Source organism: Chiloscyllium plagiosum, chromosome 36, assembly GCF_004010195.1.
Source record: "Chiloscyllium plagiosum isolate BGI_BamShark_2017 chromosome 36, ASM401019v2, whole genome shotgun sequence".
Taxonomy (NCBI): Eukaryota; Metazoa; Chordata; class Chondrichthyes; order Orectolobiformes; family Hemiscylliidae; genus Chiloscyllium; species Chiloscyllium plagiosum.
In genome coordinates, this window is record NC_057745.1 from 14,675,663 (window position 1) to 14,693,073 (window position 17,411).

Below are 17,411 nucleotides of genomic sequence, written 5' to 3' on the forward strand. Positions count from 1 at the left end.
AGATCATCCAGTAATGTTAGAAGGGTTTTGAATATGATTCAAGCCTGCCATCAGGGAAAGATACCAGGAGTAGTAGTCTCATTAGACGCGGAAAAGGCATTCGACAGGGTTGAATGGTCATATCTGTTTTACACATTGGAAAGGTTTGGCGTTGGAAAGGTGTTTACCAAATGGGTCTCAACACTGTATAGTGATCCCAAAGCAGTTGTGATTACCAATGGATTAAGCTCGGATAGCTTCAGTGTGGATAGGGGCTACCGTCAGGGATGTCCTCTTTCGCCATTGCTATCTACGCTAATAATTGAGCCATTAGCAGAAGCTATACGGGCTGACCCTAAAATAACGGCCCCGAGGATTGGTACAGGTAAACATAAAATTACCCTTTATGCAGATGATGTTCTTCTATTCCTCAGTAATCCTCTGATGTCCGTGCCTTGCTTAATCCAAGTTATTAATATCTTTAGTGCATTCTCAGGCTATAAAATTAATTTTTTCAAAATCGGATGCTATGCCAATGGGTGGCCTTGCTAGTATATCCCACTTATTGGACGGATCCCACTTTCCCTTTCGGTGGTCCCTGGAGGGCTTCTTATATTTAGGCATTTGTATCACCCCAGTATTTGGTCAGTTATACAAGGCTAACTTTGTGCATTTACTGGAAAGGATAAGGCAGGACCTCCAGCGATGGGGAGACCTTCCAATTTCCTGGTTAGGCAGAATAGCACTAATTAAAATGAATGTCCTGCCCCGTCTCCTATACCCTATGGGAATGCTTCCGGTGATGCTGCCGAGGCTGGCTCTACGCAGATTGTATGGCTGGCTGGGTTCCTTCATCTGGAATCATAGATGGCCCCTCATTAAGCTGAAGAAGCTACAATTTCCATAGGCAAGGGGAGGACTGGATTTCCCAGATTTTAGGAAACATCAGTTAAGTTCCCTGTTAAGCTACATAGCCGATTGGGTCTTGTCTGACCCACAATCAATCTGGCTGGACATCGAGGCTTCTCAGGTAAAATGCCCATTTATTAACCTCTTGTTTTCAGACAAGAGGAAAATCATAATACTAAATACAATTAAAGCTTGGAATATGAGGGCAACTCGTATAAAACATCCCCCTATGCTCCGATAGTGGGAGCATGGGGATTTTAACCGGGGCTTACAGATGTCACTTTTAAACTCTGGAGATCCAGGGGTATCTCCTGTTTAGGGGATCTGTTTAAAGAAGGGGTCCTGATGTCTTTTGAACAGCTGTACCAGAAATTTGGATTGCCTAATGGAGACCTCTTTTGATACTTCCAAATTCGAGATTACATACAGAAGAAGACTACGCTATTAGATAGACTTTATAAATCAGATAGAGAACGTAGAGTGTTATGGCCAACGGGGGTATCTTCGGTCAGCACTATTTATCATTGATTACATGATGAAGTATCGGGAGATATGGACAATCTGCTTCAAACATGGGATCAGGATTTGGGACTGGAAATCTCTATAGAAATGTAGAATGACATTTGGGAAAATGCCAGAAAAATTTCCATCTGCAACAGAACTCAGGCCATTCAGTTGAAGATAGGGCCCATATAGCACCGGACCGATTGGCAAAATTTAAGGCAGGAGCATCTCCAATGTGTCCCAAATGTAAAACAGAGGTGGGCTTATGGACCTGTCATAAGATCGTAGATATTGGACTAAAGTAGCAAGTGCTCTGACAGAAATCTTAGGAACGGAAATTAGAGTGGACCCTGTATCTCTCCTTTTGGGCTTTTCGAACTTACCCTCCCTGGATATGCACGGGAAGAGATTATTTTCTATTCTCTCTTTCTGTGCAAGGAAAAATATTTTGGTAAACTGGGTGGCTGAGGGCCCTCCTGGACTTTCGAATTGGCACATATTAATCATGGAATGTATTCCCCTTGACTTCCTTACAAATATGGTGCACCAAAAGACCGAATTATTCCATAAAATATGGCAGCCCTTCTTGAATTACATAAATACAGATATTTCGGCTATCCTAATAAGGGCTTTTATTTAATTGAGATGGGGAACCTGGCTAGTCCGGGGCCCCTTGGGAGAGGAATCCCACACGAATACAGGTTTTGTTATGATTTGATGTTAACACATTCTGAGCATGTATCTCAGTACTCAATTTCTGTGTTATCCATTGGGTTTTTTTTCTTCCCTGAATAATATAAGAGACTTAATTATACACTCTGGTTAGTTGTAGGTTAGATTAGTAGTAATTTAATTTTTTTTTCTCTCGGTATCTTTTTTCTGTTTGATAAATTTTGGTTATTATTTATTTACGATTTAATTGTATATCAATGTTTATACTTGGGTTTTTTTTATTTGTAAACTTGTAAAATATGTTAAATTTTCAATTAAAATATGTATTAAAAAAAAATCAATGACCTTCCCTCCACCGTAAGGTCAGAGTTGGGATGTTTGGTAATGACTGCATGTTCAATATCATTTGCGACTCCTCAGATACAAAAACAGACTATGTCCAAATGCAACATACCCTGGACAGCATCCAGCCTTGGACTGGGAAGTGGCAGGTAACTTTGGCTGACACTCGTGTGGTCCAAATGACCATCTTGAGCAAGAAAGAATCTAACCATGGCCCCTCGACATTCAATGACATTACCATCACTGAATCCCCTACTATTAACATTCTGGGGTTTACAAGTCTTTCGATGTGTAACCACATAACAAAACAGTTGTTTAAAATCCACTCTACATTTAATATACATATTTTATTTTAAAGGTATGGAAAACTTACAGTACATGACTGGTACTTCATACAAAGTCTGTGCATTATTAGAACCAGATATACTAAATGTGATTGAAATATGGTTTCAAAAATCAGTTGCAGATTGACCTTTTGAGACAATTTTATATTCACATTCTAGCTTATCAACACTATACATACCTAAACTAAAATTTAGCAAGTACGTATGATAATATTGAACATATCTGAATATCAAAAACATAGAAAGATCTAGCAGTCATGAGGGGAATTCAACTTGAAGTTTTTGAATCAGCTGCCGATGTCCTGGTTGCTGACAAAATGTACTTCCTGTAGCTGTTGATTCACAGTGAATGATAGTTACTTATAAAAGAAAGAGCTTGTATTCGGATAGTGCCTTTTAGATCAGGAGATTTTAAAGTGCTTCGCAGCCAAAGAACTGTTTTGAAGTGCAGTCACGGTTGTTATGTAGGCAAATGCAGAGCTAGGACACACAAACAACAATGAGCTAATGATCAGTTAGTCTGACTTTAGAGGGTGTTGATTTAGACAAATATGGACAGGGACAATTTCTTTATCAGAAGTGCAATGGGCTCTCTCATCAAAACAGGCATATGAAGCTTCAGCTTAATATCTGGAGCACACCCTTCTGGAATGGAAATATGCCACTCAACTGCTTTGCCATTCTAATAGCTTGTGGGTAATCTACAATATATGGTTATGCCTTTGTTCCAAATCCTTATATGCCTATTGAATCTGTTTTAAATTTCAATTTTCCCAGCATTTCCAGCCTTTTATAAGAGAGAATTCCAGATTTCTAATTGGCAGAATGAGATTCCTAAATGGTCAAGCTCTTTTTCTACGATTGCATCCCCTTGTTCTGGATGCCCATGTCAGAGGAAAAAGCTTCTCTGCATCCACACAATCTACTCTCTTTACTATGTTAAGTACTTCACTTAGTTTACCATCAAACGTTTTTGTTTCTGATTTACAACATCCGCAGTTCTTTTTAGTTTTTATAATGTATGCTAAATATTGGTTTAAAGTCTAAAATTTCAACTTGCACTGTTGAATTGTTTGAATTTAATCAATTAACTAACACCACACATAATTCTTGTTTTGGCTATAACTTAGAAATTATTTGCAATTGATGACTAAAAGATTATGGCATTGATGAGTACAATGGTTACAGGTCTTTGTCGCAACTTGAGATGTCAATATACCAAAGAAGAGTTAATGTCATGATCATTATCTGGATCCTTCTAGTTTGATTCTTTTTTTTATTTCTACGTTCCACACTCTATCCAACTGCAGCAGCTCTCCTATATTCTACAGATGACCAAGCTTACCGTCACCCAACAACAGATCAGCTTCATATTTTCTCCTAGACTCACTAACTGTGGAGGCATTGTAGCACTTGAACTTTCACTGATGTTCTTCCAAAAAATACTCTCAGATTATAATAGTTAGTAGCTTATTTTGCCGGCAAGATCATACTGCATTTGACAAGTGTGTCATTCGGTGGAAAGATTCAAGTGTGTGATCCCATTTATTTCAAATGTATCGTTATGATCCACAGTTGACTACTGGCAAATGAATATACAGTGGAATCTCATTGTGGCATTACCTCTCATCTGCTAGCCTGACCCCATCCTCATTGGGCACTAGCAAGGTCCCTTGCAGGTCTTCATCTGGAATCAGGGGCCTGGAGTGTGAATCATGCCTAGCGAGCAGTGTGCTTAGCAGTGCTAATGAGGAGGTCATCACTTTGGTTCCCATAATTGTAGAGAGCACAGGCTACAGACAATATGTGTCAGAGAGGGGACAGTGGGTGATGTCAGGGGAGTCGGAATAAGAAGGGACTGGTTACCATTGGGTCCCTTGACTAAGTCTTTGAATGAGGCCTTCCTGCCTATCCCCAGGAGACTCCAAGCATTCTGCACAGTCTCACCTGTTGTGCATTCTGTGTGATGATTGGCTACTTACGACTGGGTTAATTGTCATGGAAGTGGAGTGACACCCTTAAGAGGTCATTAATTGGCCACTTAAGGGCTTCAGTTGGCAGGGAGGGCAGGTAAACTCTAAGCTTTCCTGCTTAGGCCTTCATTCTGATGGGGAGGGGTGATGGGGTAAGATGTCAAGGTTGAGGGTTCTTGTGGAACAGTGGTAATGTCCATGTCTCTGGGCCAGGAAATCTGGGTTCAAGTCCTATCTGTTTGAGATGTATGTCACAACATCCCAGCAAAGTTGATACAAAAATGTAAAAAAGATAGAGGGGGTTCAGGTATATCATTGCCCTGGCTGTATAAATGCAATTCCTTCCTCCAAGCTCATTACCAACAGAAATAATATTCTGTCACAAAAGAATGGCACTTGATTTTGAACAGAGTTCAGTTGGACGCAATCAAAGCTTTTCTGATCGAAGAGCATTGAACTGTTTCTTTCGGTACAGATGTGGTCAGACATGCCCGGTATTTCTGGCACTTTGGTCATTTATGATTTCTAGCATTTTGTGTTTGCCAAGGGGTTTCTCTCCAGTGGGAGGCTGGTGACCTGAAATGGTTTGTTTCTCACTGTATTAACACTACCCAATGACCTGCTGAGTGGTTTCTCTTTTAGTTTCTTTATTTTTCATAATAACTTACAATCAGTTTGGTGAACTCCCAATCCAATTCTTAGTGCAGGAGGTTGGAGGGCAATGGACGATAATGGAGTTTGAAGAGGTGTAAAAGGCACATTGATACAGTACAAGATCTTTGACTTTCGGTTTGTTAGGCAGTGTTTTTTTTTAACCTGAATTGTCAGTAACATTTTATGGTTGAGACTGTAGCAGAAGAATGTTGCACCATGTATCATTCACCTCATCTGCACAAGAAAAAATCTAAAATATCAATCGCAAAATAATTTTTAAAAATTCAATTTTTTGCCTCGTGTGGAGAAAAAGATCCTTGGCAAATGACTATTAAACGTGATGGGTCTCGTTTTGAAGGAATTAACTAAATTACTGCTAACTTGTGCCTGCCAACATACAGTGGGTTGAGAAAGGTGCAATCCTTCTAGTCTCAGAGGGCTGCTGCCTCTTTGGAGAGAGATGACTGGTGATGGTTTAACCTCACAGTCCCCACAGCTCAGGTCAGGAGTGATGTTGAGATGGCAGGACCTTCATGGTAACCTTAGCCAGTGCTGAAATTGAACCGATGCTGTTGATGTCACTCTGTGTTACAGTCTGGCTGTCCAGCAACAGTCCGTCTAATTTTCATCCTGACTGTGCAGACCTCTGAAGCTGGAGAGTGGCAGCGCCTCCCAGAACCAGAAGTCAGTGTTGCAATCAGTTTGCTTACGCTGATCATTGTGAGTGGAACGCTCCTGTCCAGCCAACTGAGCTAACCAACCACCTCTGGATGGAATAACTCTTACAGCATATTCTGGTTGTCAATTTACAGCAGGGCTAATTATCTGTTTGAAAAAGAAGGATTTTTTAAAAATATAAAGTAATTTTTTAAAAAAGGCCTGCTTTATAAAGAACACAGCTTTTTCTGGATTTAATTTTGGCATGATGCACTGGACTGCCTTTCGTTAATGGGACATACCAATCTGGAAATTTGACGTTTATGAGCTAACTGAACATATTACAGCTGTGTCGGTGATACTTTTATCACAGATTATTAGCAAGTTGAAAAATCTTTGTTCTGAGAGATTTGCTTTCCCATTTCAGGCAACATATTCAGACATTACACAGTTTAAGTAGAGAACACACACATGCAGAGCAGAGTTATCCCATCAGGCCATGAGAATCTGTACACCCCACTAAATTAATATAACATTTCTCTCATTTTCCAGACCAGCCGTCTTGTGGTTTCTGAGTGATTGTCAATCAGGGCCATTCAGTGCTGAGGGTCTGTACCAACTGGGAGCTAGTTTGAAAAGCTCATTCATTCCACATAGGACCCTTACAGCTACCAGACAAAGGTGGCTTTCATTGCGTCAGTCTGCAGTGGATTTCAACTGTGAACCTAAAGGCAGTAAGCCAGTGTTTAAGACACTACACCACCTTGTTTCTTGTGTGCAATTGCTTTTTTCTCTCTTTCCTTTCTTTCAAGTTTATATTTGACTGCCAGTGAACAGAATTCTGTGTGAGGTCAATGATAATTCAATTTGTGAAAATGTTCCATACAACAGTGTTGCAATTGTAAATAAAAAGTAATGAGGATTGATGCTGATATCAAAGCTTTAACTGGGGTTTGCCTACCACTTGGTCGATTTGAGGACAATATGGTCAACTCATTTACGATAGCTGCAGATGCTGTTTACACCCTTGGTTTTATATGTTTTGATGTGAGTAGATTCTTTACATTTGCATTCTGCTGCTGAAAATCCCACAGCAGCATTTGGTCAATGTTGTCAGTTTTGAGTTGTGGATGTGGACAAAAACACAAAAACTAACATGCCCACCTCTGGCTGAGCCGAGGTGGATTCCACCCACTCTCCCGGAACGTACTGTACTTTGCTTAGCCCTACTAAGTACTTAGTGATCGCTATTCTAAGCATCAGTTCTGAAGAAAGGTCATTGGACTCGAAATATTAACCGTGTTTCTCTCCACAGATGCTGCCAGACTTGAGTTTTTTCAGCAATTTCTGTTTTTGTTCCACTATTCCTAACTTTTCCTGTCTTTTTGTTCCAGCACATGCCCCAGAACGTGGCAGGGAGGTATGATGCGGCACATTGGGTGAAGGTCGTTAATGATACAAGGTCAGCTGTAAATAGCCCCCGCAGGGCCTGTTTACAATCTATTGAAGCCATGAATATTTTATTAGTTACATTAGTTGAAAATTACTAATGATCCAGATTCAGTATTTCCTCATAGTTGTGGTTGAAACAGTCCAGCGTAAGGATAGCAGCTTGAGAACCGAGTAAACCTACAGATATTGATGCTAGTCCTTGTCCTTTGCTGTATTAACTTCAGCAGTGACTTTAGTGATGCAGGAAACAAGCTCACTGTATATATTCCAAAGCATTTAAGGATAATCCAAATACGGGGCAGATACAGAACAAAAGACTAAATGTGTGAAGAAGGTAACCTTTAAAATTGAATTCACATTTTAATCATTTAAAAATTAAAATTGCAGATAGTTTCAGTTTTACAAGATCAAAGATTGTCGTTTAAAGTGGCAGTTTCCTAAAGTTCTTACCATTGGTTTTATTTTGAAATTATTTAATATTTTAACTGACATTTCACAAGAATCTTGAAGGCTTTCTGTCAAAAATAAGTAATTAAAGCAGGAAGACCATGCTGTGCCTGTTGGCTTGATCAAAAAGCCCATCTTCAGAAACTGCAACTTAATGGAGGTGACCATGACAGCATCTCCAATTGGTTGTTCTAGCCGAGTTCACCAGCTTGTTTGTGACCTGCTGTCACACACTTTTATCTTAAGCTGCTTTTGTGTTCTAATTCATAGATCTAGTTCATGTAGAGAGATAATGTGTGCATTTCACTATCACTCTTACACTTGGATTTCGGGTGATGTCCCTGGGTTTGCTATCTTTCAATTTTCCACAGAAACAGACATACAAAACAAGTCACCCGTGTCTTTTGTGCTACTGAAACCTGACACAGTATTCAGAGAGCAGAATTTTTTTTGTTTGTATAAGATGCTGCAGGGAAAGAGAGACAGACTTGTTTCCATTATGCAATCTCACAGTTGTGACTGTAGTGATTGTAACGAGGAAGACCAGGTGGACCTCTAGAATATGAGTTCTCTGATTGGGACTGTTAATTTGGTCTAATCGAGGAGCCCTGGCCGCCATATAAGAACATTTTGTTAAAAATAAGCACTACACTGTTAGGCGATAGTGCAAGGAAAAAAAAAGAACATCTTGTTCAGACATCTTGTTTACTCTGAGAGCTGGCTCTGAGGGAGCTGGATCAGTGTGAAGGACTCTCCTCATGTAAATAAAGGGTGATTTGGTAATGGGATACCAGCCTCTGTGGAATTATTTCAATGGTGACACGAGAAAAGCACGCTCCTGAAGAAATTCACTCGGAGCAGTTGTCCTTGAATTGGGGTAAGCATTTCTGGCATCATGTCATTTTTTTGGGAAGCTTCACTTGTTCAATTCTGCCATTGAAGATTGGGCCCAGTATGTGGAAAGAATGCGTTTTTTTTTCTGGGCAAATGACATTGGGGCAGATGAAAAGCAATGAGCAATTCTCCTGACAGGGTATGGACCCGTAGCTTTTTCAGTTATTAGGAGGCACAAAATACTAAAATCTTTCAAGAGTTGACGCATTTGGTTAAGGAATATTACGACCCCAAACTAACTCTAATTCTGAGATGCTATTGGTTTTACTCAGCAGTTTGAGAACTTGGGGAATCCAGATCGGGATTTTTGACTACGGTAAGATGGTTGGTAGAGGCATGTGACTTTGGTTTGCTGTTTTCCCTGGAGCGTCAGAGGCTGAGGATTGAGCTTACAGAGGTTTACAAAATTATGGATAGGATAAATAGACAAAGTCTTTTCCCTGGGGTCGGGGAGTCCTGAACTAGAGGGCAGAGGTTTAGGGTGAGAGGGGAAAGATATAAAAGAGACCTAAGGAGCAATTTTTTCATGCAGAGGGTGGTACGTGTATGGAATGAGCTGACAGAGGAAGTGGAGGAGGCTGGTACAATTGCAACATTTAAAAGGCATTTGGATGGGTATATGAATAGGAAGGGTTTCGAGTGATATGGGCCGGGTGCTGGCAGGTGGGACTAGATTGGGTTGGGATATCTGGTCGGCATGGACGGGTTGGACTGAAGGGTCTGTTTCCATGCTGTACATCTCTATGACTCGATAACCTTAATGGAATGCTGAGAGTCTGTTTGGTGTGTGGGATTAATTATGTAACTATGGAAAAACGTCTACTACCTGATGCCCTATCAGACTTCAAGCAGACACTACAACTGACTGTATCACTGGAAAATGCTGCAAATAGAGCAGATGAGTTGCAGGGTATTCTGATTGACTCACCAGTCTGACTGGGTTTGGAGAACACCACTTAAATGAAGGCAATTGCATAGCCTCACTCAGGTCATATCCTGAACAGAGGGACTCTAGGTCAGCCCACAGCAACACCCCAAAACAAAGCCAAGTCTCAACCAAAAGATTAACATTTTCATCAGAATCTGGGCTGGCAAGCCATTGTAGTTGCTGCCAGTGTGTAGACCCAAGACAGCAAGCATCCCGCTAGACCTAAGTTGAGTAAGAGAACTCCCAGGAAAGTCCACCTACACCTGGTTTGGAGCAGTTAAATTGTTTAGCAATATCCAAATCAGAACCAATCAAAATAGCCATCTGGTTAAATGGTCACCTGGTTCTAATGCAAGTTGATACCAGCACAGCCATTTCAGTGAACTAGACTTTAACAAAATTTACTCTGGAACCCAACCCTTAGGTTTGTACAAGACTTCGGCTCGACTGGGAACCTAAGGGGACAACTTTGGTTCCAGTCTCTTATGAGAAGCAGCTGGTTCAATTCCTGCTGATTGTAGTAAAAGGCTCGGGCCCAAACTTGATGGGGCGAAATTGGTTGAGAAAGATTCACCTTGATTGGTTGAACATTTTTTGATTGGAGAATGGCTGCCTGAGTGAAGGCCTAATTAAATACCTGGAGGTTTTTCAGGATGTTCTAGGGATGGTCAAAGGAGCCAAAGCCACTTCGTATGTTGACCAGGAAGCAATTCCACTGTTCTGCAAGGCCTGTCCAGTGCCATTTGCCTCATGGGCAAAAGTAGAGTCAGAAGTCAGGAGGTTGGAAAGTGAAGGAATCATTAAACCAGTTCAGTTTGCAGAATGGGCAGCAGCAATCATACCGACTATGAAGCCTGATGAGTCAGTTCACCTTTGTGGGGGTTTTAAACGAACAGTAAACCGCTTTTCTTGGCTAGATAAATACCCAGTCCCTTGTATAGCAGATTTATACGCAAAGCTGGCAGAGAGGCTGGCTTCACGAAGTTGAACATGAGCCATGCGTACTTGCAATTGTGGTTAGATGAGGATTCCCAAAAGTAAGGACGATCAAAGGTGCCCAGACTCCCATGTCTGTACCAGAGCTTAGCTCTTTCCTGGAACTGGTGACTTATTATGGAAAGTTCATACATAAATCTGGTGTCCATCCTGGCACCTTTGCATCAACTCTTAAAAAAGGTCAGCCTTGGAAATGGTCACTTGGCCAAGCCATAGCTTTCAGGGAAGTGAAGAAACAGCAATCATCATCTAAGGTGTTAAAACTAAGATCCCAAGCTAGATCTGGTACTGACATGTGATGCCTTCCTGTACAGCATTGAGGCAATATTAGCTCATAGTGAGCTTAATGGAGAGGAACGCCCAATAGCGCATGCATCCAGGACTTTGGCTAATGCAGAGTGTAAATGCACCTAGATAGAGAAGGGAGGTTTGGCGGTCATATTTGGAGTTCAGAAGTTCGACCAATACCTTTACAGACGGAAATTTGTGATAATAATGGACCACAGACCCCTGCTAGGTCTACTTTAATAGGACAATGTAGTGCCACCCGTAGATTCAGGCTGACTTCAGCAGTAGGCTCTGATACTAAGAGCAGATAATTACAAGTTGGAAAACCGTCCAGGAGGCCAAGTAGCAAATGCAGATACATTGTGCTGCCTCCTGCTAGCAGGTACATTGTCAGTGGTACTGCCACTGGAAGAGTCTGTAATCATTTTAGATTTTCTGGACACACTTCCAATCACAGCTGACAATATCAGAATTTGGATGCAGAAAGATCCAGTTCTGGCAAAACTGAAACAGCTGATAATGATGGGGAAAATCAAAGGGCCATCACAACCAGAACTAAACCATTTTGGACCAGGAGAGACCAGATCACTGTAGAGAATGGCATAGAGGAATAGTTATTTCCCGAGCAAAGGTCACTGCCAGATACTGGCTGAACTCCAACAGGGTCATCCAGGGGTTTCCAAAAGGAAGATGTAGGCGAGAAATTATGTCTGGTGGCCTGGATTAGATGCAAATATAGCTGCATTAGGAGGGCAAGGCCCTGAGTGCCAAAAGGGACAAAAATACCACCTGCAGGTCCTCCACATTTTTGGGAATGGCTGGGTAAGTCCTAGACTCAGTTACATGTCTACTGTGCAGGTCATTTCGTGGGCTCAATGTTCTTAGTCATTGTGGACGCCCACTCAAAATGGCTGGACATGCATTGAGTACTTTGTCAAACACAGAGTCAATGATATAAAAACTGCTAACATCTTTTACAGTACACAGACTCCTAGAAGGTCACAGATAACAGGCCATAGCTTACTAGCAGGGAATTTGAATATTTCCTAAAGTCATGAGGTGTTTGACATAGAAGGGCAGCTTCATACCATCCATCATCCAATGGTCTGGCAGAAACAGCAGTCCAAATTTTAAAGAAACAGCCTACAATTTCACTAATTGCCAAACTGTCCCGGTTCCTCTTTGATTATAGGACCACCCCTCATGCAACTACAAGGATGGCTCCAGCAGAGTTGTTAATGTGGACAAGATTCTGCACCAAGTCTTCCTGGACCTGAGGGGGAGGCTGAAACAGCATCAGGAATGCCAATGTTGGACACCAGAGAGACAGCTAAGCAAGAGAGACAGTTTACTTCAGGGGACGCAGTTTGGTGTAGGTATCATGGAATGCCCCTACATAGCTAAGAGACATGGTCAACACAAGGTCAGGTCCAGTGACGTATAAAGTTTGCGTAGGTGTGATGGTCCTGAACAAGCACCTGGACCATACGAAAGCTGCAAACTCACAAACGGTGTGGGAGTGAAACGTGCCCAGCTCCTCGACAGCCTTTCCAACTGTTCTGGAATCCATGGGTTTTCCCTCTCTGTCAGGCATTGGGATCTGGGATGGACACGGCGATTATCACTGCCTTTGCTTCCTGAAGAGGAGAATGAATTTCTTCCAAGATGCTCCAGGCACAAGAGCTGAGCTGCTGTGTGTTACACGCCAGCCGTATCAGAGACAGAGTTGGCGGAACCTGACCCGGCGCTGAAACACCCCAGGAGGAGCTAAACAAAAAAAACCCAGCCTGTGTCTTCAAACTCAGAGGGATAAGAATGCAGTGACTGTAACGAGGTCAGCCAGTTGGACCTCATAGAATACGAGTTCCCTGATTGGGGCTGTTAACCTGGTCCAATCAGGGAGCCCTGGCTGTCACTGGCCACTCGGGTGTTTCCTTTCTTCCTGGTGGTAGAAATTGAATAAAGATTCGTACACCTTGTGTCTCTCACTGTGATTCACACCTGCACACACACACAACATGGGTGCTGGGGAAAAAATAAGCGCCACCGAAGTTAGGCGGTAGAGTGGGGGTTAAAAAAGGAGTGTCAGGGGTTCTATTAAAAAAAAACAGGAGTGTCGAATAACCTCTCCCCACTTCCTCCCACCCAATCCCACACCATTTCACAGCAGAAAAAAACAACAAAAAGAAATAATAAAAAAAAGAAAACAAAGGGTGATGGGAAAGGAGAGAGAAGGGAGGAAGAGAGGAAAAACAGAAACAATTATGACTCCGATATATATTTAAAAAAATCCAAGAACAAGAGTGTCAGACATCCTGTTCATTCTGAAAGCTCTGAGGGAGCTGGAACAGTGTCAAGGACTCTCTACATGTAAATGAAGGGTGACTTGGTGACGAGATACTGGCTTCTGTGGAGTTATTTCAGTGACAGACCATCTACCAGCTGCTGTGCTTCAATGGGGCTGGAGGTTATATTGTTACTTAAACAAAAATAAGTAGTTAACAGGAAATGATGTGGCTGCTAATTTCCTGAAAAGATGACTGACAATTCTTATGAAATTTGCAATCCATGGCGGGATTATTCTTGTCCTGGCTTTGCAATGTCTGCCTTTGAGTTAGAAAACAGTCTGTATTTCGTTCTCCCTTTCCACCAAGCATTGAAGATACCTTGGAATCTGAGACAGACACTGTGGATTGACTGGTGAGTCTGCATTTTTTTCAAAAAAGGGTTGTAAGAACATCCTATCAATCTGTGGTGGAAGCACAATCTGTAATACCTTTTAAAAGGTATCTGCATCAATACATGAGAGGGAGGAATGGATAGGAAGAATGACATTATGGGGGCGGCAGGGTAATGATTCTTTCAGAGAAGTGGCACAGGTACCATGGGGTGAATGGCCTTCTAAGCTGTAAGCTATTTTGACTCTGCTTAACCTACGAATATGTTTGACCTAAATTACTGTTGCATTTTAAGCAGTGCTACAGCAATATTTTGTGGGTTGTTTAGCTGGAACTGCTGCATTGTTATAATTTTTGTGATCATAATAGCTCATTGTTACTTCAAAGTGCTGGAAAACACTTTTAACATCTGAAGATAACAGTACTATAAACACCCCAACTTGTGCAAGTGAAAATGTAATTTCAACTTTTACAAAAAGCTCTTTAGCATGCATTGTCACAGCAGATAAGTTACTCATCCTCCATAACGACAAAATTGATTCACAATCTGGTTTGTTTTCAAATGCACACACTTACAGTATAAGAATCAGACAAAAGGAATCTCTGTAGCACTCAAATACAAACAATGAGAATCAGCCACCAAACCCTGCGATGATGGTACATGGTGTCCCTTGATAACAAGTGGAGGGGGTGGGGGGAGGATGGGGTTCAAATGCTGTCCTTTTGTTCAGGCTGCAAAGTTCAGACGATGCCTTCATCCAGCAGTTTGTTGACCCCCTCGCAGATTTTCTGCAGATACTCTTTGTAAACTCCATCAGGATTGTACAACTCAGACAGAAACTCCACGTCTGCGAAGAGTCTGAAAACGTGATCGATGCGTCCGTGGGATTTGGGAGTGAGGTGCCGCTCGATTAGAACGTGCAGCAAATCCTTGCATTCAGTCAGCAGTTCCGCCAGAATGTTTCTGTCGAAGGTGAACTCAACCTCATAGAAACTGACTGCCGTCATGGCCGCCTGATTTAATTTCTTCTTGAATTTATCCACTGTCTCCACTTCGTCCTGGTTGAACTGGTTATTCCTGTAGAGGATTCCGATTTTTAAAGCAATCTTGATCAAATCCTTTAAGACTTTGTGGGCCTCTTTCTTGTCATTTGTGTAATCTCTGGTTACTTTGTACAGTTCATCCAGGATGTCACTACTTGTGTCGTCAATGAGCATATTGGCCACTGCCTTGGTGGCCATTTTGCTCAGGATCTTTTTCTGAGCTTGCAGGGCCAAGCTTTTGGAGTTAAAGGATTCCGTTCCTGTTGTGGAAATAAAAGAAAAAAATCAGTGATCACAAAGCGTTTTCATACAATACAGTTACACAGTAGTCTCTGGCACCAGAACATGCTATTGTGGGTTCCATTAATTTTTACCTGCGTTCATCTTCCACACAAGTTAATTCCAACATGATTAACTCCTGTGACATAATGTAAAGGGTGCTTTGATTGGGAAAGGAGGGGAAGTGTGTAGGAGGCCCTGGATGTTTTTGTGGAGACTGGGAGAGTTGTGGATGACCACAAGTGAGAGGTGTTGGGATGCTGGTGTGGATAACTATAAAAGCTGGGCAGGAAGGGGTCGTGTGGTATGATGGTAATGTTCCTTCCTCTGGACCAGGAAGCTGAGTTCAATTCCCATCTGCTCCAGAGGTGTGTAACAATAAGGTCTATAATGTGAAGATATCTAAGAGCTGGGGAGTTTTGGAAGGTGAGGGGGCAGGGGAAGACTAACACCCACTGGTGACCTTGCCCACACTACGTATCCACAAAGAAACAAACAGACTAAACCCCTCAGAGATTGTCCTTAAAATAAACTATGTAAATAAATAATAAATAAAATCAACAGTCAAAATAAGGGACTTTTCCTTGAAATGCAGGTCTGTTGTTCAAACAGGAACAGAAATTGCTAGAGAAACTCAGCAGGCCTGGAAGTATTTGTGGAGAAAAATCAGCATTAACATTACAAGTCCATGATCTTTCTTCAGAACTGGAAGCAGCTAGGAAAAAGTAATACTTATTGCTGATTGGGGGATGGGGAGGGTGAAAGGGAGAAAGTGTCCAGAGCGAGAAAGGAAATAGAGGGAAGGCTGATAAAGGGATTGTTGATAATAAGCCTGGGAAGAAGAGAAGCATGATAGGTGATAATAGGAACTAATAGGTGGGTTCAGCATAAATACCATCTTTCCCTAGTTGCTTCTGAAGTGGTTTGCTGGAGTTGAAATGTGAACACTGATTGCTCTCTCTCCACAGATGCTGCCAGCTCTGCTGAGTTTCTCTAGCAATTTCTGTTTTTGTTTTAGATCACCAGCTCTTTATTTGCCCTTACATCTTTTGAGTATATCTCATTCCTTTCTCCCAACTGTGGTTATCCTACACCCTCTTAAATGTATCTACCATTCACCTCAATATACCTTGTGGTGGCAAGTTGCACATTCTAATTATCCTTTCATCGAAACGTTATGGTGTGGAAGCAGGCCATTCAGCCGAATGAGTCCACACCAACCTTCTGAACAGGGTTCCACCCAGACCCACCACCCCTTCTCTGTAACCCTGCATTTCCCCTGGCCAATCCACCTAATCTACACATCTTTGTATTGTGGGAGGAAACCAGAGCAGCTGGAGGAAACCCATGTGGATACAGAGAGAATATGTGATCTCCATGCAGACAGTCACCCAAGGCTGGAATTGAATCTGGGTCCCTGGCTCTGTAAAGCAGCAGTGTTAACCACTGAGCTACTGTGCCACCCTTTGAGTGAAGCCATTTCTCCTGAATTCATTATTGGATTATCATCCTATTTATGATTCTTCAATTTTGATGGAAGGTCATCAATCTGAAATATTAGCTGAAAATGTGTTGCTGGAAAAGCGCAGCAGGTCAGGCAGCATCCAAGGAACAGGAGAATTGACGTTTCGGGCATAAGCCCTTCTTCAGGACCAAGGAACAGGAGAATCGACGTTTCGGGCATAAGCCCTTCTTCAGGAAAGAAGGGCTTATGCCCGAAACGTTGATTCTCCTGTTCCTTGGATGCTGACTAACCTGCTGTGCTTTTCCAGCAACACATTTTCAGCTCTGATCTCCAGCATCTGCAGTCCTCACTTTCTCCTCCTAATCTGAAATATTACCTTTGTTTCACTCCACAGAAACTGTCTGACCTGTGTTTTTCCAGCATTTTTTGTTGTTCTCTATTTCATGATCTTTGTATGTATGATCTGCCACAAAACAAAACTTTTCACTGTAACTAGGTACATGTGGCAATAATAAATCACATCAAATTAAAGTCTCCTCCGCCTTCCTTTGTGTAAATCTCTGTTCATACAGGCAGTGTTTTGTACTTGTACATGGTATGCATGGACAGAAGTAAGATATGCTAGTCTTTTAACTAGTCTTCATGCTAGCATGTTCATGCTAACATGCTAGACTTCATTAATTCTGAATATTCATAAGTAATGGAGTAAAATAATTTCATAGGGCAGCAGATTCAGAGACGATGCAATAAAAGGTTGACTGATTTATCTGTAAAAATACCGATAAGCCATTGTACACAAAAAGTTTATAGGTGTTTGATAGGAAGATCCTAAAAGAGATGACCATCTGCAAAGTTACTTTCAGATCTCCCCCCAAGGATGGGCCGGCTGCGATCAACAATGCAACT

At 41.8% G+C, this 17,411-nt stretch overlaps 1 protein-coding gene across 1 annotated transcript; it reads right to left on the bottom strand.

Moving 5' to 3' along the window:
- Positions 1 to 13,391: 13,391 nt before the first annotated feature.
- tnfaip8l3 (tumor necrosis factor, alpha-induced protein 8-like 3) lies at positions 13,392 to 15,018 on the bottom strand. Its single transcript, XM_043677045.1, has one exon. The coding sequence runs from the start codon at positions 14,957 to 14,959 to the stop codon at positions 14,459 to 14,461; it is 501 nt and encodes a 166-aa protein (XP_043532980.1). The 5' UTR covers positions 14,960 to 15,018; the 3' UTR covers positions 13,392 to 14,458.
- Positions 15,019 to 17,411: the final 2,393 nt, after the last annotated feature.

What these genes read in the sequence shown, in the direction of transcription:
- tnfaip8l3 (XM_043677045.1), bottom strand. Translation starts at nt 14,959, where the DNA reads ATGGCCACCAAGGCAGTGGCCAATATGCTCATTGACGACACAAGTAGT.